This window comes from Manduca sexta, chromosome 8 (genome assembly GCF_014839805.1).
Source record: "Manduca sexta isolate Smith_Timp_Sample1 chromosome 8, JHU_Msex_v1.0, whole genome shotgun sequence".
Taxonomy (NCBI): Eukaryota; Metazoa; Arthropoda; class Insecta; order Lepidoptera; family Sphingidae; genus Manduca; species Manduca sexta.
In genome coordinates, this window is record NC_051122.1 from 7815196 (window position 1) to 7838230 (window position 23035).

The 23035-nt window shown below is 34.0% G+C and overlaps 2 protein-coding genes across 5 annotated transcripts; one reads left to right on the top strand and one right to left on the bottom strand.

Moving 5' to 3' along the window:
• The first annotated feature begins 172 nt into the window (after window positions 1-172).
• On the top strand, window positions 173-9145 carry LOC115440088 (heterogeneous nuclear ribonucleoprotein M). Of its 4 annotated transcripts, none has more exons than XR_003938333.2 (14): window positions 173-369; window positions 509-703; window positions 1997-2159; window positions 2689-2770; window positions 2898-3015; window positions 3126-3272; window positions 3355-3696; window positions 3914-4133; window positions 4288-4412; window positions 4879-5014; window positions 5444-5507; window positions 8665-8774; window positions 8852-8990; window positions 9072-9145. XR_003938333.2 is itself a non-coding variant. In XM_030164245.1 (12 exons), the coding sequence occupies exons 2-11, from the start codon at window positions 518-520 to the stop codon at window positions 5497-5499; spliced, it is 1575 nt and encodes a 524-aa protein (XP_030020105.1). In that variant the 5' UTR covers window positions 173-369; window positions 509-517; the 3' UTR covers window positions 5500-5507; window positions 5939-6190. The 4 variants fall into 4 exon arrangements, 2 of the variants coding, with proteins under 2 accessions (XP_030020105.1, XP_030020107.1); XR_003938334.2 differs by having other exon boundaries at window positions 4300-4412; XM_030164245.1 differs by lacking the exons at window positions 8665-8774; window positions 8852-8990; window positions 9072-9145 and adding an exon at window positions 5939-6190.
• Window positions 9127-17131, bottom strand: LOC115440089 (sodium channel protein Nach). Its single transcript, XM_030164248.2, has 10 exons — window positions 16196-17131; window positions 14309-14387; window positions 14107-14225; window positions 13707-13818; window positions 12913-13082; window positions 11696-11801; window positions 10857-11008; window positions 10203-10327; window positions 9673-9963; window positions 9127-9308 (listed from the first exon to the last, which is right to left on the bottom strand). Exons 1-10 carry the CDS (start codon window positions 16366-16368, stop codon window positions 9127-9129), a joined length of 1509 nt encoding a protein of 502 aa, XP_030020108.2. The 5' UTR covers window positions 16369-17131.
• Between the last annotated feature and the right edge of the window lie 5904 nt (window positions 17132-23035).

Genomic DNA, 23035 nt, shown 5'->3' on the forward strand with positions numbered 1-23035 from the left:
CAATTCTGTGGATTCAAATTCGCATAACTGAGAAATATAAGTCTTTATTTTGTGTAAGATAACATAGTTCTCATGCTATTTTTCAAATTGTTAAACATGTGCCAGGCGTCAAAAACAATAATTATTTATTTTACCTCATTTTGCAATATAAAAAAAAACACCTCGATATGTCATATTTCCTCCCTAGTTTACTTAACGCGGCATAGAGGAAACGCGGCTCTGCTTATGGCATCCATTTAGTTCGTTCACTTGCAAATTGGTATCTCGGAAAATCAACAATAATTAGTTTATAAATGTTGAGTTAGCCATAAGAATAACATTACGCAATACAAATAATATAAAACACTAGCTACGTCGTTTATCGCCCACGTAAGTTAATTGAATACGCATTTAAGGATATCTACAGAATTGTTGATGTTTGCAATGAAATCAGTGGCAAACGCATGGAGATTGGTTCTCGTATGTAGGAAAATTTGTATATTAAAGATGCAAATGTGTTATTTCACAGATTTCCAATATGATGGACGCACAGCGTGAAAAAGAACGCGACCGGTCTAGACGCGGGGACAGACCTTCAAGATTTTCTGATGTGACGCGTGACCGGTCTTCGGATCGCGATCGTCCAGAGGGCAAACGCTTGTTCGTGTCTAATATACCATACGAGTTCCGCTGGACGGAATTAAAGGACTTGTTCAAAGAAAAGGTAAGATTATTGTTTCGTGCAGTCATATGCGTGTGAAAAAATATTGTTGCGAATATAATTCGCCGCAATACTCTAGTATGCATATTAATTTTAATTCTAAATGAAATTGTCATGAATATACTGTATATCTATAATATAAAAATGAATCGCTAAATGTGTTGGTAAGCGCATAACTCAGGAACGCCTGGACCAATTTGGCCAATTCTTTTTTTTTAATATTCGTCGAAGCTCAAGGATGGTTTTTACGGCGAGAAAATATCAAATAATTGCCGGAAAAACCCTAAAAACAGTCCTTTTCTTTATCCCATACAAACGTTTTCTAACTAATACGTAGAGTAAATTTGAGCTTTATTGCTATTATATAAAGTTCACTGTTGTCTAAGCAATGTAGGTGTATTCCTAACATCAAAGCAGTGTGTGTTGGAGCAAAGAATATAATAATGTAATGTCGCGTTCTGAAACTCAACAAAAGTGATATCGCGCACTCGACTAAATTGAACAGTCACAAAATTTATTATATCATTAGTTATTTGGTTGGCGTCGCGATTTTATTTCTTTTGTTTTACTTTAAAATGCATGTTTTCCCGTCATTACATCATTCAAACACAACTGTTACCAAAAGTCGTAATCTTCAATTCAATTTGTCAAATTAACAAGTCCCAGGGGCAATCATTAAGTGTTTGTGGTATTAATCTGGAAAACCCATGTTTCTCCCATGGTCAATTGTATGTTGCCTGTTCCCGTGTTGGAAAACCATCAGATTTATTTGTCTATGCGCCAGGGAATCAAACAAAAAATATTGTATATCATAAAGCACTAAAATGAAAATAAAACTGATTTTTGTTAATAATTATGATGATTACCAATAAAGCGATTACTTACTTTTAAATGCTTATATCTGTTTTATTTAATAATTATTTTTTATTCACAACGCCCTATCACTAGGGTGAAGGTTCTGTTCAGGAGAATTTTTGCCCCGACAATAAAATATATAGGAACCAGAGACCAATAAACTAGAATAGGAACAAAAAACTGTCATATTACAAATCTTTTTGACAGGACGAAGTCTGTCGGGTCCGCTAGTTTAAGATAAAATAAAGCTTTTGCAGTAATTTGTGTTTAAAATAAGATGGCAGTATCAGTAAAGAGACATGGTTGATTTGTAATAGTTAACTTTTGTTGCCATATTACATTCTTCTTTACCAAGCACTAAAAATTTAATTATTTTATAATGATGTTATTTTTTTAGTTAATCACACAGCTTGTGATTTCATTTTACATAATTTATTTAAGGTTGGAGATGTTGCTTATGTTGAGCTCTTTAATGATGAGAATGGTAAGGCGAGAGGTTGTGGTGTTGTGGAGTTCACAAACTCTGAAGCCATGAAAAAAGCCCTTTTTGTAATGCACCGCTATGAGCTGAATGGACGCAAACTTGTATTAAAAGAAGAAACTGGTATGTAAACTTCTTTGTAATCTACCTTCACACTTAACATATACCCTTATCCATACATACATACACACAAACACACAAATGTATATGTAATGGTCTTCACAATTTTACACATCTATTTATACTTAGATCCTTAATTTATCATATATTGGGTCTTAAGTAGATAGCAAACCATAACACATTCGGTCTGTATACAATAATATAATTTACTGTGCACAACTTGTAAGGGTATTTGTACCCACAACACAAGTTAAATCTTACCTTGGGTATTCAATATACTTACTACAATTTTTTTGTTATAATGCATTTTACGACTGAGCATATTTATTGTCAGTTTCATATTTATAACATACTTTGTTTTTTTTGAAAATAAATAAAATAAAATATTAAATGTTAGAGTAAGATTTCCCAGTCTTATAACTTTCATATAAAAAAGGGTAATTTTTTAAACTTCTCTTCATCCACATAAGTCTTAAAATTACATGCTTTTATCCAGTAGAAATAAAATGACTATGCTTGGTTTATCTTACAGGTAATGAACGTAATCGCCTTAACTCTACAAGATCCACTGGAGGTGGTGGTGGTGGGAGAATCAACAGAGATGATAAAGACAAGTAAGGACACGTTATGCTTGTATTTGTGCTTGCAATATGTTCTCTAATATTGACTAAGTTTATTTTCACTGATGAATACTTACTTACTTACTTACTTTGGTGTGTAAATTGACAATTCCATTTTCAGTTGGGGTATTAATAAACCAAGGGAACCAGAAAACTTTAACACATATGGGTTGAGTTTGCAATTCCTGGAGTCTATCAATGTCCAACCACCTCTTGTGAAGAAAGTATTTGTAGCCAATGTAAGTAAATATGTCATATATATTGTATACTCATAAATATTACTTATAATGAATAAAAATTTGCTTCTGAAATAGGTTTGTGTACTTATTTTATATTTTTTATTTTTCAGCTTGATTACAAAGCAGATCGTGCTAAAATAAAGGAAGTTTTCAAAATGGCAGGAAAAGTGCGTAACATTGATTTAGCAGTTGACAAGGATGGTAATAGTAGAGGATTTGCAGTTATTGAATATGATCATCCTGTTGAGGCTGTCCAGGTGTGTTTTATGCAATTCACTATGATAGTTGTTCTGGTTTGTGCTTTTTAAATAAAGTATTATAATTTTTTTCATATTGCAGGCTATTTCAATGTTCGACAAGCAAATGCTTTATGACAGAAGAATGACTGTTCGCATGGACAGGGGAGTGACAGACAAAAGTGAAGTGAGGCTACCAGAAGGGTTGAAAAGTGTTGGTCTAGGATTAGGGCCAAATGGTGAACCTCTAAGAGATGTTGCCAGAAATTTGGCACACACTACCCCCACCAATAATTTGAATCTGACAGGAACGGCTCCCACTTTGGGTGCTGGTGTGTTGGGAGCAGTGCCAGCCACCAGTGTCACTTTGAATGGTCTTGGCACAGGATTGACAGCAAATACATTGAACACTAACACAGCATTAGGAGGTGGTCTTGGATTGCAGGTATAACTTTATATTTGATACTGGTGGAAATATTGAATTATGAAATTATTTTTTGTTAAAAACCTATTGGTATAATGTGGTTGAAAAAAAAATAGGTTTATTTTTTGGGATAGAGTGAATTAAAACATAAATAATTTGTACAAATGGCTAATAAGGATGCATATAACAATAGCTTTATATTTTTAAACTATACTAATATTGAATATTTTTTACTCAGGCTCTGGGCTTAACTGGATTAGGAGCACTACAGAACCAACTTTTGCAACAAGGGTTGACTGCTAACGATTTAGCAACAGTCTTAACAGCACAGGCGGCCAATGTGAACCAAGCTAATTTGAACCTTGGCAATTCGGATTTAAATACAAATGTGCTTAACAACACTGGTCTATCATCTAATTTGTTGGGGACAAACTCTTTGAGTTCAGGACCATTGTCAGGTATGAGGTCATTTCATTTTGCTTTTAGATAAAAAAGTATTTAAGGTTTATTTTATATTAAACAGATCCCTTGTCAATTTTGAATGAGAGTTGTGTAATATTTGTTGGCATAGTTTTTATTTTATTGTCATATATTTTTCTTCCAAAAATATAGAATTTTCTTTAGGCAACAGCAGACAGCTGGGCGGAGTGTCGGTTCCCAATCAGGGATACGGTCGCGACCCGGGAATGCAGCAAAATACAAGGGAGAAAACTTCCGACATGGTTATTATTACAAATGTAAGTAATTCATTTATATAATAATAATAGCCCTAGCAATTTTAAGACCAGAATAATGAGCCAAGAAACTACTGGCGTAAAGTTACTGGTGTTAGGTCTCTCAGATGTGAGAGTTCACCTGGTTAGGTACCACCGCATTGTCTATTTCTGCCGCCAAGCAGCAATCACTGTTGTGTTCCAATTAGAAGGACATTGTAGCCAGTGTAACTACTGGACATAATGAGACTTAACATCTTATGTCTCAGGATGGCGAGTGCAGTGGAATACCAAACAATAATTTGTTATTCTAGGTGTTCGATGGTGTTTCTACTGTTTATGGGTGGGCGTATCGCTTATCATCAGGCGAACGGCAAGCTCGTCTCGTCATACAAATGAATAAAAAAAGGCATTTATGGGCACTTCTGCCCAATATATGCTGTCAAAGAAAAGTGACATAAATGTGACTAATGAATATTTATTGTTATAGCTTCCACCGACGGTAACGTGGCAGTTGATTCGTGAAAAGTTCAGTGAGTGTGGGGACGTGAAGTTTGCAGAGATGACAGCGCCGGACACCGCCATAGTTCGCTTCCACAAGGAATGGGATGCGGAGAGGGCGATCAGTATCCTTTTACAAACTATTTTTAATTTTATTCTCATAGAGAAATTAACAGATAGGTTATTTAAATTAATATATATTTATACAAATTTAGAATCAATTAAAATTTTCCACAAATAAGTAATGAATATACATAAAGTTACGGTGGGGTGAAAGATAGCACAACAACGGCCAGTTTACTTATCAACTGCAAAGGCATAAGTTATTAGTTATTACTTGAAAGTTTTATCGCATGCATCGTGCTAACATTTTTTTAGTTTTACGTCGATGCTTGAGTGACCGCAGCTGTAGCACGGTTCTCACTCTTAACGTGAAGTTGTATATTAGGTTCAATATTATATGAATTGGAGATAAGTAGGTAATTGGACTTCCATTTAACTTATTTAGCATGTTTACTGCGATATTAGCAATATTTCCTTAGCATTGTTTTCAGAAATGTTTGACAGAACACGCATCGAAGGCAGGACCATTGACGTCCGTTACTTCTGATTGCAATGGTGAGTCTAGGATAGTGAATTTATTCCAGTTCTCTTTTTCGCGTAGTGAAGTTGTAGCAAAAGTTATTTTGTAACGTAGGCGGAGTCATTTGTAATGTTTATGAGTAGATTTTTCTGAAACATTACGGCAAAATTGCACAAAGCGGAAAAAGGTACAAAACATATTGTTGTTCTTTCCAGTTATATAGTAATGATTTGTATTTTCCTGCTATGGCTCCCTCGTTCAGTAGTTGACTCGCGGACCTACGGCATTGTTGTTTGGCAGAACTCTTGTTCGACTAACATGAGCGCGCATGCGTCGCACGTCATCATTATTTGCATATTATCATTGAAAAATCTACTCATCGTACTAGATTTATAAACTTAACATCACTGATCGGCAGTTATTTCCAAATGTTGCCAAATGAAATTGTAAATTTTTGTGCTTTCAGGAATATCGCTATTGAAGTCGTTCTGTTGTGGGGTTTGTATAAGATCGGCTGCCTGGATAATTGCTGCTTTTCATTTTATATTCAACTTCGTTTCAAATCGAGTCTGGTGATAAGACGTGCTGACATTTTGTTTCCATTGATGTTTATCTTCCGACAAATACTTGTATTGTAGGATAATTTAGTATAAGCGTGTCAATGTTTGCTGTACTCTTAATGATGTATTTCAATAAATTTCTCTTTATAGATGCGATATTATTTGGTGTGATTTGTCCAGATATCTTTACTGACACATAGCGCGGTAGTCGAAATGGTTTCTATTGAATATGTCGAACATTTTAACAGTTGTCTTTCTCTGGCTGGGCACATATCATGCTATTTATAGTAGGAGTATCAATTTATCGAACTCACAAACATTTATGCTAAACACTACTATTGGCCTGTATTAATAAATTTAATTTTGTCACGGTAATCAGTTATTGCAGTAGTGAAAGTATAATGAATAGCCCTATCAGTTGGCAATTGATTGTGTATTTTGGATTGGCAGCAATTTCTTGTGGTGCTTAAAAGATAGGTGTCCCAAAATTGTATATCTGGTTTTGGATATTTATTTAATGTGACTTATCTGATGTGGCACTATTAACGGACGATTTTAAACGACCTCAATCGATAGCAAAACTGGACCAATCAGAAGTTTGTGTGACGTGTCCATTACAATTGGTATTTCTTTCGATCAATCCAAAGATAGCGATTGGGATCGTTCATTGATTTTGATCGAAAACATGTTGTGTCACATTCATTTTAGCGCTCCGGTTGTGCTGTTTATATTGTTTCTTCAAGATGAGTTCTGACTTCTCTACACAGTGATGTGTAATAGAACAACGCCGTTCTATGTTTGTGTGTATGTTCAGTGCCACCTTGGCTTGCGTAGTTTTATAACGTAGACTGATTAGTTTCAAACGCTAGGCCGTTTATCTGGTTTCCGAGATAGCGTGATGTTAACTTTACTTGCGCCCTAGTGTCTTGTTTAAAAATGTATGATTTATTACAATATCATTTACCCATAAAAGTGATTAACAATAACTGTAAATATAAGTGTTATTTTTGGTAGTTCATCAATAAAGAAAAAAAAATCATCAACCCAATAGTAGTTTTTGATATTTTTTTTTGTTTGGTTTTATTGTCTTGTAACTGGTATGTAGCGTATAGCAATTTTGCCACTGCCAAGTAACTACGTAGCAAATGGGTCAAATACGTTTACGACGATGATTTTATATTTACTATTATTTTATAATCGCTTTTCTGATTTGATTTTTTTTGTGTTATTAGGTACTATTAAACTACGGAGCATCCCCCCTTTAGGTTTTTTTTATACTATGTTTCGGCAACACCCTGTAGACATTTTTGAGATTCGCACAAAGTATGTTGATTTCCATTATTATATTATAATTATGAATTACGAGTGGGTCACTCACTGCATCCTGAAGCCCGAGTCATCCTGCTATCTTGGAAACCGTCTCAGAAAAATGGTAGGCATCTTTCACGGGACTTTAATACAAAAATCTTACCGCCTATCCAAAATGCATAATTCGTATATATTTTTTTATCAACTTGGTTGGACTGGAGTTTGTTTGGCACAGTCTCCTACCGACGGAGTGAAATACTTATATTATGAAATGTATTTCAGTCTGATGCATTGGTCTTGATATATTAAGTTTTACTTCACATCTTTCACTGGTTTTTAACGATTTGATACATTACGGGCACGTATTGCGTTTATAATTAGGGCTTTACTTCTGATGGTTTATGGAATGTTAAATAGTTGAAAACGGTGCCTTCATTAGCTGCATTCATTATATAGATTTGGTTTGTTTATCGACAAAAGCGTTAGCCCGAAGAGCTAGCGTTGTCTAAAACACTGCTTTAAATTGTACATATATCCAAAATTTTGTTATTTGTTTCGCTTACTTGATTCACACACTGAGAACCTCTCGCATAACGTGTTATTTATTTGTGTAATTTTAAAACAACTCATTAGATTTTTATGGCAATGGTTTGTAATTGAAAAACTGCGGAGTAATCTCCGCTTCTCGGTCAGCCGTTCTGTTGGGAGTTTCCAAATCTACAATCCGTAATTTAACTTGTAAAGGAGATATTCAAGATCGCAAAATCATATCGAATGATGCAATGGCGTTGTTGTCGAATGGCTTGTGGCATTTTCGTATCGAATGGTAAGTCATGATAATCGAACATGGTCTTTGTTTTCCTGGATATGCATGGGGTTTTTTTGTAGTTCCTACGTAGGGTGTTACGGCTAGTAACATCTTGATTTTGATCTAAGTTAAATTGAATTTTGTTTATATCGCTGACAATTTATTTATATACGACAAATCTTCTATGCAGTTTAACTGTTACGGACGTGGTTGGTTGTCCTGTGTTAAGTTTAGAAGATTTGTTGGGTCGGCTGAAACTAGCTCGCCAATTGGAACGCCAATTGTGATTGCATCCCGTCCTGTTGAGAACTTTGTCGCATTAGATTCCCGACCAACATATGCGATTTTCCAGCGATTCCTTTGTCAAATTGACGTAGGTCTCGCAGGTGCGTGGGTTTCGTGGTCCATAGAAATATCGAAACTTCTACCTCCTTTAACTAGGGAAATGTGTATACATTTTTTGACAATTGCTTGGCGCGATTTGTTATTTGGATATAATAATAGTTTAATTTTCAGGGATGAGTATGAGGATTTTTTTATGAGAGAATCATGAATCTGACTCTACACATCCATAAAATTGATTGAGCCAACCTTCAATGAGCAAGCTTGTAGTGAAAAAGTATTTGGTAAGTATTGTGGTGCCTTGTGTTTTTCAATATTTTTTGCATAATGTACAAGGTACTCAATTTATTGTTGATTTTAGTGATAGAAAGAGGACAGTTTTGGTTATAAGGAAAGAGGGTAAAAAGGAGGTAGATCTATAGAAAGAGGACATGGTGATAAATAACAATAGTTTTATCTACTAACGAAAATCAATTTATTGCACGCACTGAATACATCAGGTAAATATTTTTCGTGGATAATCTTAAGATTATCGTTGCACAAATGTCAATTTATTCTACAAAAAAAGATTATCTTTTCAGGTCTTCAGAAGAAAGAAGACGACAACTTGACACGCGAATTTGCAATAATAAAAATTTATTTAATTTTGACTTTCTTTGATTTTTTAACTAAAGCTTTTCCCTTTCTACTATTCTTTCGCCACATTTGTATCAGCTGTACTACTCCGTAAATCGGAATTCTTATAGCAGTTAATAGTAGCTCCATTATTGAGATGACTGAAGTACCAATGCATAAATTCACTACACCTCCACTTCTGACTGAAAAATAGTCATATTGAAAATTATTTGAGTATCGAATTAAGAAATAAAAATGTTTTACATTTTTCCCAAGTTATATAGTCATTTGATTTTGTTACAATAGAGACTAATTAAGGGGTTTGATGGTATTTGTTCCGTCTGTCACTAGAGGAAACAATTGCTAGGATTATGCCAGGGTACATCAAATTATGACGAAAGGCAGAACGAGCTATATATTCATTATATGGTCGTTAACTAGTCTAGTACATAATACCTACTCTCTTATCAATAAAATTATGGTTTAAGGAAACAAATATCTATCAAGAAACTGTTTGACAACTTTGGGCAATTGTTAGTGATTTTAGCAAAGATATTTATTACTTACCTATAATATCATAAAAGCCGAATATTATTTCCCTCACAAACCTTACTTTTGGGAACGAAGAGACGCTGATCCTCAGTCTATTCATGGCCTCTTGTGGGAGAAAGGTCTCATGATCTTTATTGTACACAAAAGCCTCACAGTCGCCAAGACAACCGCATTCACGGAATACGGTAGGCAAGCCAGTTACGTCGTCCATCGTTGCCATTGATTCGTTTGAGACCGCAAACTTCATGATTTCTTTCATGTGGAAAAGAACGCAACGCATTTCGGCTAAGCTGCATACTTTTTCATCTAGAAATATAGTATGTGCAACTATTAATGAAAAAAGAGACGCACGAAAGAAGAAACTCATGCAACCATCGTTTTTAAGCTTATTTCCCATTTTGGTCTCATGTATTGGGAGGAGAGAGGGAAAAAAGCCATACGGTGTGATCTACGATAAAAAAAAAGTTATACATATTATATTGATATCACAATTTTAATTTATTTATTCTTAATTATTATATGTTCTTATGTTCATAATGCCTTACCCAAAGGTTTGTAAAAATATGGTATACATCCGCAAAATTTATTTATTATATTTATCCTGCATTCCATCATACAGCGATTGTATGAGTACACGGGATATCTTTTACTATGAGTCTCCTCCATAAATCTGAAAACATGTTATATAAGAAACAAATTATAATTAACCTTCGTGATGGCGTATGTTAAACAGAAGGTACAATGATAATTTCTCGCACTCAGATAATATATTTTTGGGGCTATCGTCATTTAATTATGCAAGCCTGTGTGAAACCAGCTATACACAGGCTGACCCAGTAACGCGACACTTACGTGGCTCACTATGGCGAGTTTCAACCCATATCCTTGTACGGTAGTCACTACCGACAAATGTCCTACCACCAGCAAACCGAACCATGTTTGTCTCAGTGTCTTACTTAAGTGGAAGGTATAATGTTTATAGAGATATAGATTACGGTTCACTGTTGTACAGTGGGACAAGTCCATTGACATTATCGAATTACGTAGGTTTGGCTTATAAATACAGTTATTTATATGATTATACGGCTCATATTATCTTTTATACTATATCAATGGATATTTGGACATAATGGTAAGGGAATTCTTTATCAGTCAGCTTTAGACCTGTAGAGGTCTGTTTACATTTTTCCTGTTCTCACCTGCATTTTCGAAGATGAATGGGTATTAATCTTATGTCCTGTGACGCTTTAATGCTCGATGTATGAACACCAAATGATAAAAATCCTTCTTCGTTATACTTCAATTCTGGAGCGCCGGTTAGTATCAAATCGTCTGGATTGTTTATATAAATCTAGGAAATGAAGCTTAGGTTTGGATAACATATTAGGTAATAAAAGGCTATCAGCAATATCATCTAGTTAATAATAAAAGACTGTTATTGAAATAAAACTTTCGGATTTTATAGAGATTTTGTATTATAATTTTCTAGCGTTTCGAGACGGCGATAAAATTCGAAGAATAGTTTCATTTCAAAATAATATTCGCGTAACATAAAAAAAGCTTTATAAGACTGTTCTATGGATGTTGGATTTTGGATCGATCTGGATATGATCGAATGTTTTTCCTTATGAAAAACTACGCTTGTTCTTAATTAGCAACACTGCACTATTTGGCGATTCTTTCATATGCTTAGAGCTCATATTAGATCATCTAGGAAAAGATCGCTGTATCGGCTATATCGGTGTTTATAATTCAAAGATCAGAATAGTTTTATTACTGTTTATATACAAACATGGCGCTAAAAATAAGGAGCGTGTCTTGCTAATGTACTATATTTATAAATACAAATCATTGCCATAAGTGTCATATTGGCTTTTAATTACTACCTATAAAAGCTCTAAATTTTAAAATGCGGTTTATTGTTATCGAGTTCTTAATATTTGGCTATTTGCATTTCATTTTTTTATAACCACGCTCACTTTTTTAGACATCAAATAACATCTTATATTTAATTTATTTAAACTGTGTTTATACGAACCTTGTACTCATCAGCATAATTTAATATCTGAACAAAGAAATCTCTGTCGTGATAAGAGAGCTCAATGTTGGTTTTAGCGTATGTTAACTCGCTATTATCCCAGTTGCTGGAAATATAATACGAACCATTTACGTAATTGAATATTTTTAGCCAATTATAATAAAAACCTGGTAAGTTAGTACCTATCCAACTAAATTGATACCATCCTTGAACAGTTTAGAATTTAGATATTTTCTTTTTTAAATTTGACTCGCGAAGTCCCCATGAATGAAAATCAACGACTTTAACAGTATTGTTAGTTATAGATCGGACATCAGGACGAAATTTGTGCTCCAAAAGTTGTTATCAATTGGTAATAAGTCGTTGTCTTATTTGGAATGTTCGTGTGACAAGATCACAGTGTCCTTAGCTATTAACAAAATAATAATATATTTATAAATATGCTAATATATGGAAATAATATGAAGTATTTTATATTGATGTTTTGTTATTTCACGGTAGATTGAACAACGACCGCATGAGCGATTTTTTTTTTAGATGGACTATCTTTCTAATATCACCTCTATATAATTTTAACTCTGATGAAAATAAATTCAATCAGAGAAGCCCATTATTAACAATAACTGACGTCATATTTGAACGTTTAAGAAACGATAGGTACTGATACACGTACAGCTTTATAGTTAGTAGTGTGTGCCGTAAAATGACCTTTACACAAAACATTGAAATTTTGCTTAAGATTTATTTGAAACGTTTCAGCGAGGATTGTAATAATTAAACAAGTATAAATACAATATATTTCTATTCAAATTACGTAACGAAGAACGAGATTCGTCAGAATAAACTTGTATAACTTTCTCGTTTCCTTCTTAAGTTTGCGTTCATTAATCTTTTCGAGCATTTAATTCGTTCTGGTTAGAAGTGTTTGTATTGCAATTCGTTTAGGTCCTTTGTATATAACCGACAAAATATATATATCTAAAGCTACATTAGTAGGCAGATGTGTATTCATAACATACCTAATTGGCACGTGAGAGAGGCAGAGAGACATGCCGATTCGATACTTATTGTAATACGTCGGTATTTAAAGCTATTCCACCTAGTACTTGAACGAAGGACTTCACTGTTCACAAATGTTAGTAGGTCTACATAATACTGTGACGAATAAATTAATGATATTTATTTTAGTTGGAATGTAATATTAAACATTATAATACTTAGGATTGTCGAAAGTAGCAATATTCGAGTTAATAATATGGCACATTCCCATTTCTGTCATGGCAGTCTCCACCGACATTGGCCATTTCGTAACTGTGCTTAACGAAGTGTTGTCAAATTTTTTAAATAAGTCTGCTGATATTTTCGCATAATTCTTTGCTTCGATGTACTGAAAAATCAGAGTTTAAACATAAAAATAAAGGCCTTATTTAATAAGTGGCCACCAGTTGTATGCAATACTTTTCTACGACTATAACAAGGTTCTGATTTGCAAGAAAATTTTACGTTTCCAGTTACTGACTACTGCGAATTTTTAAGCAGGACTTGCGAGTTACCAAGGCTAGTCGCAGGTGTATAAAATAGTGCTACTAATGTAAACGCATCTAGAAGTTCTTGTGCCATTCATTGGTGGAAAAACTTGCAAGCCTAAACTTATCTTTCTGTTTGTTTTTTATTGTCACGTTCATTTTCAACTTAATCAGTAAACTGCATTTACGGTAATTTTGATTTTTTATATAATATTGTTCTGTTTAGGATTTAGTCTACTATGCTGGTCTGTTGCGGGTTGGCAGACTACGTTGGTATCACCGAAATTCTTATGGAAACTTTTTAGGTGTGCAGGTTTCCTCACAATGTTTTACTTCGCTATTAAAGTAAGTAATAATTCACAAAGAATACACATAAAACTATAGAAAAGTCACAGGTTTGTGCCCTTAGGTTTTGAACTTGCGGACATTCGTACTTAGGTACCTACCTAAGTACGAATGTCCGCAGGTTCAATGTACCTACATACCGATAAAATATCTGCATCTGGCATTCGTAAAAGATGAAGCGATTCTAATGAAACTGACATTAATGCTCGTATATAATCTTCAAGATCTTGTCCTATTTCTTCTCGGGTATCGCTATAAGAAAAAAAAAATGTTATTCAGTATGTGCAAAAGTCGTAGTTAAACATATATAATATGAGCCTCGTATCACACTGGCCCAATGCTGGGCACGGGTCTCCTCTATTACTGTGATGGCTTAGGCCTTAGTCCACCACGGTGGTCTAGTGCGGATTGGTAGATTTCATACACCCTCAAAATTCCTATTGAGAACTTCTCAGGTATGCAGGTTTTTAACAATGTTTTTTTTTCTTTAAAGTAAGCGATAATTCACAAAGTTAAACATAAAAATATGAAAATACTCACTTCAAGAACACTGCAAGAGAATCATTATCAATCTTATCCAAAGGACACAATATGATAGCAGGAAAAGAAATATTCCAATTAAAATAGTCTTTTTCCACGCTCATTACTATGGGTGCTTCCTGAGAAAGGTAAGTAATGTAAATAGATACTACGTTTGGTTATATTTGGTTGTAAAGATAAAAACATATTTATTTGTACCTACCATATACCGTATATATTGCGAAGACAGAAGAACATAAATGATAGCAGTTGCAGACACGAAGCTTGCGGCCCAAAATAATCTGATAACAAATAGTAATGAATACGACCATTATATCTGCATTGCAGTGATTGTAGTAACCCTGTTGCCTATGGGCTAGGTTATTGTTAATTTATTATTTTTTCTGTTGATGTACGTAACTATTAAGGTATAAGTTGATATTGAAAATTCTAATGCAATTGGGACTATTACGCTTTGGTTAAGCTGAAGGCATTAGGTGCAGGAGTCACGCTGCTGGTAGGATATATTTTATATCCACCCCGATAGCAAACAATGTACACAAGGTGATAAAACCTGCCATTGTCGCCCACAGAAGTGTGTCGCATTCTGGTATCAGCCTGTGTACCTATATCCGGTAACAGGTCGGCATAATTGTGTCGCCTGCCGAGGGGTACTCATCTCTCGTCAATCAACATTCTATTTAGTCCATTGAAAAGTTACATTTGGGGTTGCGTTTTTTAGAGGACGCAATTTTATTTTTTTTAAGAGTAGGGGGGGTCAGTCTAAAGCTAAAACCAAGTTTGTGGGGTCGCCGCCCTTGTCCCACGGCCGCCATCTTGAAAATAGGGGTTGTAATGGTTTTTACGATGTATCTCTTAAAATATTTATCTGACAAAAAAAATGTATAAACATGTTTTGTTGCAAATTAAATTCTCTACAACTTGGGTCCAGTAACTTTTTGTCGTAGAACTATAAATAAAAAAGTTATAAGCGAAAATGTTAAGAAATTCAATGTTAAGCAATGTCCATTGCAACGTCATCAGAAAATGTGTTTATAAGGTTCATAATACTTTTTTTGTACTCTCATTAGTACCCAAATACCCAAGGGACCATTAGGGAAAAAAAGAACACATGCCTGCTATTTATTATTATTTCTAACCTCTCTTATTGTAAGAATAGCTGATAATATTATGTTGAAGTTGTCGTTCAACTTATATCTTTTAGTTGTGCTGTGCTTTAAAAGACTTTAAAAAAAAAATGGTTTAAAAGACTTTTAAAAGTCAAAATGCTAATAAAAAAAAAGTAGTTTTCACTAAAGTTAAAATCGTGTCTAAAATTATTCAAAATCGTCTTCACAATTAAAAACAGAATAAAATACATCCGCACGTACAGAAATATGTAGCACAACTAAAAGATATAAGTTGAACGACAACTTCAACACAATATTATCAGCTATTCTTACAATAAGAGAGGTTAGAAATAATAATAATAATAGCAGGCAGATGTTCTTTTGTTCCCTAATGGTCCCTTGGGTATTTGGGTATTAATGAGAGTACAAAAAAGTATTTTGAACCTTATAAACACACGTTCTGATGACGTTGCAATGGACATTGCTTAACATTGAATTTCTTAACATTTTCGCTTATAACTTTTTATTTATAGTTCTACGACAAAAGTTACTGGACCAAAGTTGTAGAGAATTTAATTTGCAACAAAAATGATTATATATTTTTTGTCAGATAAATAGTTTAAGAGATACATCGTAAAACCATTTCAACCCCTATTTTCAAGATGGCGGCCGTGGGACAAGGGTGGCGACCCCACAAACTTGGTTTTAGCTTTAGACTGACCCCCCCTACACTTCAAAAAAATAAAATTGCGTCCTCTACAAAACGCAAGGTAAGGCCTAAAAAATGTAACATTTCAATGGACTAATTGGACGTTACTACACTTGCCATCAGGTGCAGTCACTTTGCCGTGCAGGTATATAAAAGAAATGTTATTAAATGCTAGAGAAGGTATAGTTGGCAAGTTTAAAAAATACATTTCTGAGATTTTATCGTGATAAGTCATGGTTACGTTGCGTTTTATCGTGTCTAACCAACATACCTTTCGAACCAGTGAATTTCTTGGTTTACAATATACGGAAGTCCATGTGTTGTGCAATCTTTTAGTTCTTTTCGTAGATATTCCACAAGTTTTTTAGTGTTAAATAGCGTTGAACAGTTGGCCCGTTTTTTCTTAAATGTAACTTTTTTCTTTTGGTTCACTTTTATTTTCATTGTCGGTTTTATTCTTTGCTGGAGATAGTATTATACATTACATCTAACATTTGGTATCTCCTGTAAATGAATATTAAATAGCCACCGTGTTCTATGTTAAAAGTAGGTGCCACAATGTGTATAATGTTGAAGCCTCTAGCCTTTGTAGTGGTTATCCTGAGAACAGAGACGACTATAGAGTGCGCCATTTCTATTTTATTAGCGAAAAAAGTTGTAAAACCATCAAAAATTTACATTAAGATTCTTATTTGGGTATATTTTATAGACGGTAAAGGTGTTTTTCATTAACACAATAAGAATAAGTCGTTTTATAAAGATATTTTATATAAAATATGCGAAACAAAGTAAATTTCGGTTTAAATTATTTAGATAAGTAATATGTATTAACAGGATTACCAGTCACAGTTATTTTAAAATATAGGGAGGGAAAAGTAAATATATCTATTATTAAGTAAATATATTTAAAATATATTATATCATATTATTTACCAACGACTTTTAGCAATTCACTTTATGTAAGTACTGGAAGAACATTATACAAACTATCTTATAAAGCAAGACACTTCAGAATTAACCAATCTGTATTTTATTTACTTAACTATCCACCAAAATTTATTACTGCAGCTAAAATCATGAGATGTTTTTAAGTAACTACCTACATCGAGTATTTGGTTATACATACCTATACTTTCAAATAAGGACGTTGATAAATATGAAAAGTAAACCCACTTAATAAGGTACTGTCTTTAAAAATATATGGTATATTTATATATATTTGCTAGTTTCACAATTTCCATTTGCTTAAAGTCCGCGTTCTTTTATATTGTTTGTTTGATGTCGATTCTAAGTATTTAGTGTTGTTAGAATCGTACCTCTCACAATGTTATCTGAATATCTAAATAATGTAAGAACCATTTATCAATTTGCTCTTTGTTGTGATTCATTCAAATTATAGTATTTTTGTTGAAATTTTTATATTAGACACAAAGGTAATGGATTATATTCAATAATGCTCAGATTACATTCCATAATTTTTGTTATAAGTAGATATTTTAAACCCACACTCCAACTTCTCCGTAGAAAATATTTCATCCTACGATTTTCTGGAAGACATCGCTTTTAGCGGTAAGACCGCCTATTGTTACACTAGGTGTAATTAATAACTATGAGTGTTTTTTATTTTTTTATTCATGTGGTGTTCATTCTCTAATGAACCCTCGTACATCACTCATGCATTTCATACGAACTGTCGCACACTACTGGCCAGACACACCGCGCCGCAACGCAACGGAACGCACTGTGGAGTCTCTTGCTAGGCGTATTTTTACGGTGATGCAATGTGATGAGATACTGAGGCCTGCCTCAGTGTGCGTTGAATACATACAACTTTTCATCAGAATAATTCATAAATTTCAATTATTGTCTAGTTGCGCGCTACAATGCGTCCCCTTGTGTGCTTTAGCGCAAGTCGCAAGTATAGCTCTTTAGCTACCTATCTATTTTTGTTATCACCTAATGACCTCTTGCTATGTACGAGTGTTGTATTAAATTGTCTATATAAAGCTGAAAAAATATTGAATAGGCGGCACTCTGTGACAGAGTTTAGTTTTATAAAACCTCGCGCGTGCTACAGTTGCGACAGTTCGCATTGCAAACTTGCGCCAAAGCACACAAGGGGATGCATTGGAGCGCGCGGCTAAACAGTAATTGAAATTGATGTATTATCCTGATGAAAAGTTGTATGTATTCAACGCACACTGAGGTAGCCCTCAGTATCTCATCGCATTACATCACCGTAAAAATACGACTAGGAAGTGATAGGATTCCACAGTGCGTTGCGTTGCGGCGTGGTGCGTTTGGCCAGTAGTGTGCGACAGTTCGTATGAAATGCGTGAGTGATGTACGAAGGTTTTTGTTACTCGATGCGGTGCGATGTAGCCCACCATAATGTGTGCGACCCTTTAAGGACTGAGTAACATATTTTAGGCGTTGGTTACAATGTAGGCTTTTTAATGGAGGCCACAAATTCTGGAGAATACGAACAATTCGGTAGCAATCGGGTTACCTTATGTAAAATGATCTCTAACGCCCTTTAATACCCAATAAGTACCTATATCAGAAAAATCATGGATGCTGTTTTGAGGGAAAATAACAGAGAGTAGAGCCGTTCAAATCTCGGGAAATCTCAGCCGCCTCGTGAAAAGGAAGCTCTCATTTCACGTTCCTCTTCTGCGAGATATTGGTATTACTTTAAGCAAACGGACTATTTATGCTATAGACAAAAATATTATGTTTATAGCTTTGATCTATCTTTTATAAATCCAATTACTGTTTAACAAATACAACCGGTTTAAATTTTAGAACGCGTGAGTGATTTAAAGCGATTCATTCACCATAAAACCCATGAGACTCGTTGGAAAACAAATGCTAACTTTATCAGAATGCCCGTGTTGTATTAAGGAATGCCCTAATCGGCCATTTGCCAGCGTTAAGCCCCTATTTATTATCGTAACTAGTGAACCACTATCGTTTTTGGGTCCAGTCTAAGATCGTTCCTGTTTCTTACATGCCCATTTGTCTATACCCTCTTACTAATTCAACAAAACGCAAGCGCCGCCAAGATAACAACTGGGTTTCGAACATTGCCAATTGAATTACTTGGCATTGTCGTTATGAATTGTGTTTGTCATTTGTGTATGTAGACGTGTATAAGTATGTTTTAGAGTATAGTAAAAATGTTCCTTAACAAAATACTTATTAAGTGAGAAAATACAAAATAGGACATTATGCATACATAACTTAGGGATACCACAGTGATAAATAAAAAAAAATGTCGCAATGAGATAAAAAGAAAACCCGTCACTAGTATCAATTTATTAGCTCATTTAAGTCTTCTTCTATTTATTAGGTAAAAACTACAAATGAGCTGATTATATTTAGCCTTACGGGCGTTACTGGTATTAGATCATTACTCTTTGTCGAAGTTTCTCGCTCGTTTACCGGGATCCCGGCGGCTCAATCTCCGGTCCCGGGACTCCTCACGTAGATTGCTGCATCGCGAAACCTATTTAAACTTAAATAAGAATTGCGGTCCAGAGTAGGCTTTGCCATGTCCGCTGCCGTCTTTATGTACAGTACAGCTTGCATTTCCTAAAACAATTTGTGTGCTCATTACTGCAAGGAACAAAGGAATTTCATTCAGTAAATGAGCTAATATTTGTTATCATTTAGGTACGAGCAAGTCCTTTATTAGCATTGTATTAAATGTAAGTCATCTTTTGACTTATATCTTTAAATAGCGGTACTACAGAGCTCCATTCCCAAGCAACCCTCTAAGAGTCTAGACAAATGCGTACCTATAATGGACTGTCTAATAATAACAAATGACTATGACTCTACCATTTTAAAAAGTATACTTAGCAAATTTAAAATCTTTTATAATCATAAATTGTTTTTTAAGTCAATCAATAAATGAAGTATTGCAATATTTAACACATAATTTTTGTATAAAATACTGAATTAATACTGTTATCCCTTTTGTCTTAATTCGCACACATTTCAAGAGTTCTTTAATGTTTTACTTTACTGGTAAATACATTTGAACGTACATACTTCTATTTTCTAAGTGGTCAGAATTTATTCAGACAGATGGAAGAGAACTAAAGGCTCGTTCAGGCGCGGCTCTAAATCTTTACTGGACAGCTTAAGGCTGGGATATTCATGAATCACACAAATACTGGTTTATAAGTAACGTTAAATAAATTATAATGGAGTCTCAGTACCATTTTTTTCAAGTTTCAAATAATTTCTACTATGTTTAATTTATACTCTTTTTAATATGTACTAACTGAAAATAACCATAATAAAAAATATTACGAAAACACAGAAAAATCGTAATTTGTTTCTGATAAGAGTTTTAATTTGATATTTATTTTCACCTCCGCGCTTTATCACTACTAGGGATTGCAATCCGGTCCGGCGGATCCAGTAATCCGGCGGATCCGGTACGTTTTCGTTGCCTACCGGATCCAACAATATCACCGGATCCGGTGGCCGGTTCCGATATATTAAGAAAAACGTAATTTCTCTTATCAAAACCGTGCGAAAGTACTAAAAACTTAAGAAAGAAATGAGCGCTTATGAAACTGAAGGAGATAGAGGGAAATACTTGTCTCTAATATATGACTTTTTGACTTTAGTGAAACCAACCAGTGTTGAAGCTGAAAGGGCTTTTTCGGCCGCTGATTATATTTGCAGTTCCTTGAGAAGTAGGCTAAAGGATGATACTATTAATACAATTTGTTTTCTAAGAGCGTTTTTCCAACAAGAAAAGTGATCTGTGCTGTAATGAATGCATGGGTATAGTATCCATAAGCTGTTGATTTTGAAAATTTTAATTTGGATTATAGAACAATATGATGTTGATTTAATTTAGTTTTTATGAACGGGTTTAACTTAATTTAAACCATAAATTATTTATGGTTTAAATTAAGTTGTTGTTGTTTGTAATCTTTGAGACAGATTATTATATAATAACTGACTGATAATAATTATAAATAAATAAGAGTTGATTTTCGTACAAAATCGTTTCTATTTTTTCCCCGTAGATTATTCCTTATATTATGCCATGAAGTTACAAATATACGCTATGTTGAACACCCAAAATACCAATCCGGATCCGGCGGAATTCTCGTGATTCCGGCTGAATCCGGCCGGATTTAAGTTTGTACCGGATTGCAATCCCTAATCACTACGATAGACTACTAAAGGTATAATATTTAAAATTTTAAATGAGACAATTAACGTGAATCTTGTTGAAAAACAATGTAAAACTAAATTAACTACGTTTTAAAGGATAAGTGCAGTCTAATTTAAAACCAACTAATTATTCGATTAAAAGGTCGTAAACAAGAATATTACGATTAAAATTAAGTTATATAAATCGTTCGGTTAACATAGTTAATAAAATTTATATCCGGCCCGATGATCTACGATAGCAATTTGCGCTTTTAATTAATTAAAGGCGCAATATATTTATGAAAGACTGCGCAGCGCCGTGTCGATATTTATTGCTACAGTAATATACCTAGCTACCTAATTCACGTTTTGTAAGAACGCATAATATCTAAGTAAAATTATTATTAACTCAATAAAAAGTTAATATTTAATCTTCTTATAGGTAGGTATTCTTTATGTTTTGAGCCGCTACTTCTGGTTGTTGAAAACAAATCCATTTGGCGGTTTATAAAGGACAATGCCCAAAACCAGGCTATCTTTGCGTCAGTCATGCGTCTTAACCAAATAACCATGTAAAATCATAATTTTAATTATTACTTCATTTGTATTTATATCAGTCATGAGCAAATAGGGGGTTTTAAAGATATGAAAAAAAGTTGTTTAATTGTTGCAAATCAAACACCGGATAATTTACTGCCAATATGGCGAATTGATACCAATTTATAACAAATTCCCTTTTAAATGGAATAAAAAAGTTTATATGCACAATAAATGTGGTTGTACTTGAATCTATAATATATGGATTAAATATATTATTCATTAAACAAAAATATTGTTATAAAAAAAATATATTTTACTTAATAATTATGATCAAACTCCAACTAGCTGGTAAAAAGATAAAATATTAATCCTTCTAAAACAAACAAATGGCGACTTGTACTTGCATTGACAGAAATACTAAAGTCAGCTAAAACATGTCTGGACTTTATTTTTAATTAAATGAATATATGGGTACTGATTTTTATTACACTGGCAACTGAAATTAATGACATTTTGACACTTTAGATTTGTCTGAATGAAAATATTTTTTAGTGTTATTCTTATGTATTTTAATGTTGAGTCGAGAAATTCACTGTTTAGAAACAAGGTGTATAGTGTGTGCTCCGAACTTTGAGACGGGAGGCTTTTAGTTAGCAGCACAATGTCGTCTAGAGCCTAGACCCAGGACTGTTAATCAAGACGACATATCCCGGCGGTGTATTAACTGCACCATTGCGATGCCACAGCAACGATAAGTATATTTCTTAGACAAGCTATCCAGTTTGTAGAGTTATGTAGATTATTATTAACCTACCCGCAATGTGGGAAAAATCTTGCAAAAACTAAAGAAAACAGTTTAACAATAATAATAATCTGAACATGTTTACTCAACTTCTACATTATATTTTAGGTTTCAAGGCTGGAATTAATTTGTGCTGCCTGCTGGAGATCAGTTAATAGAGAGGTTCACAGACAACAGCAACATGACATGATCCGACCAGCACTGCAAGAAGTCATTCACTCATTTCGGCAGTATTATAAGCGTGTTGCGGCCACATCAAGTTCTTGTTTGTTTTCTGGGAAGCCATATCTATCAAAAATACACATCTATATAAAAATATACATCGGATTTCGTATTTCTTGTTTTATTTTTCTTTTCCTATGATAAGTAACTATTAGCCTAATCAGGCTGTGAAGTTAGTTTCTGGGTTCCTGTTCGATTTCCAGGCCAATCAAGATTTTATCTCGGTGTTTCTAACATGACTTGCCTGGGATCGGAATCCTCCAAAGGGGGTTGGCGTCAGGCATAAGGCCGGTCATAAAACTAAGGTGAATCTGTTCTACAATATGTGTTGACTCCATATTGAAATGAGATAATGGTAGGTGAAAA

What these genes read in the sequence shown, in the direction of transcription:
- LOC115440089 (XM_030164248.2), bottom strand. Translation starts at nt 16,368, where the DNA reads ATGAAAATAAAAGTGAACCAAAAGAAAAAAGTTACATTTAAGAAAAAA. An exon ending in CGCAATATATACGGTATATG is followed by an intron (nt 14,226 to 14,308) that starts GTAGGTACAAAT and finishes TACCTTTCTCAG; the next exon opens with GAAGCACCCATAGTAATGAG. An exon ending in ATTCATCTTCGAAAATGCAG is followed by an intron (nt 10,328 to 10,856) that starts GTGAGAACAGGA and finishes ACATGTTTTCAG; the next exon opens with ATTTATGGAGGAGACTCATA.
- LOC115440088 (XM_030164245.1), top strand. Translation starts at nt 518, where the DNA reads ATGATGGACGCACAGCGTGAAAAAGAACGCGACCGGTCTAGACGCGGG. An exon ending in AGGACTTGTTCAAAGAAAAG is followed by an intron (nt 704 to 1,996) that starts GTAAGATTATTG and finishes AATTTATTTAAG; the next exon opens with GTTGGAGATGTTGCTTATGT. An exon ending in AACAGAGATGATAAAGACAA is followed by an intron (nt 2,771 to 2,897) that starts GTAAGGACACGT and finishes TTCCATTTTCAG; the next exon opens with TTGGGGTATTAATAAACCAA.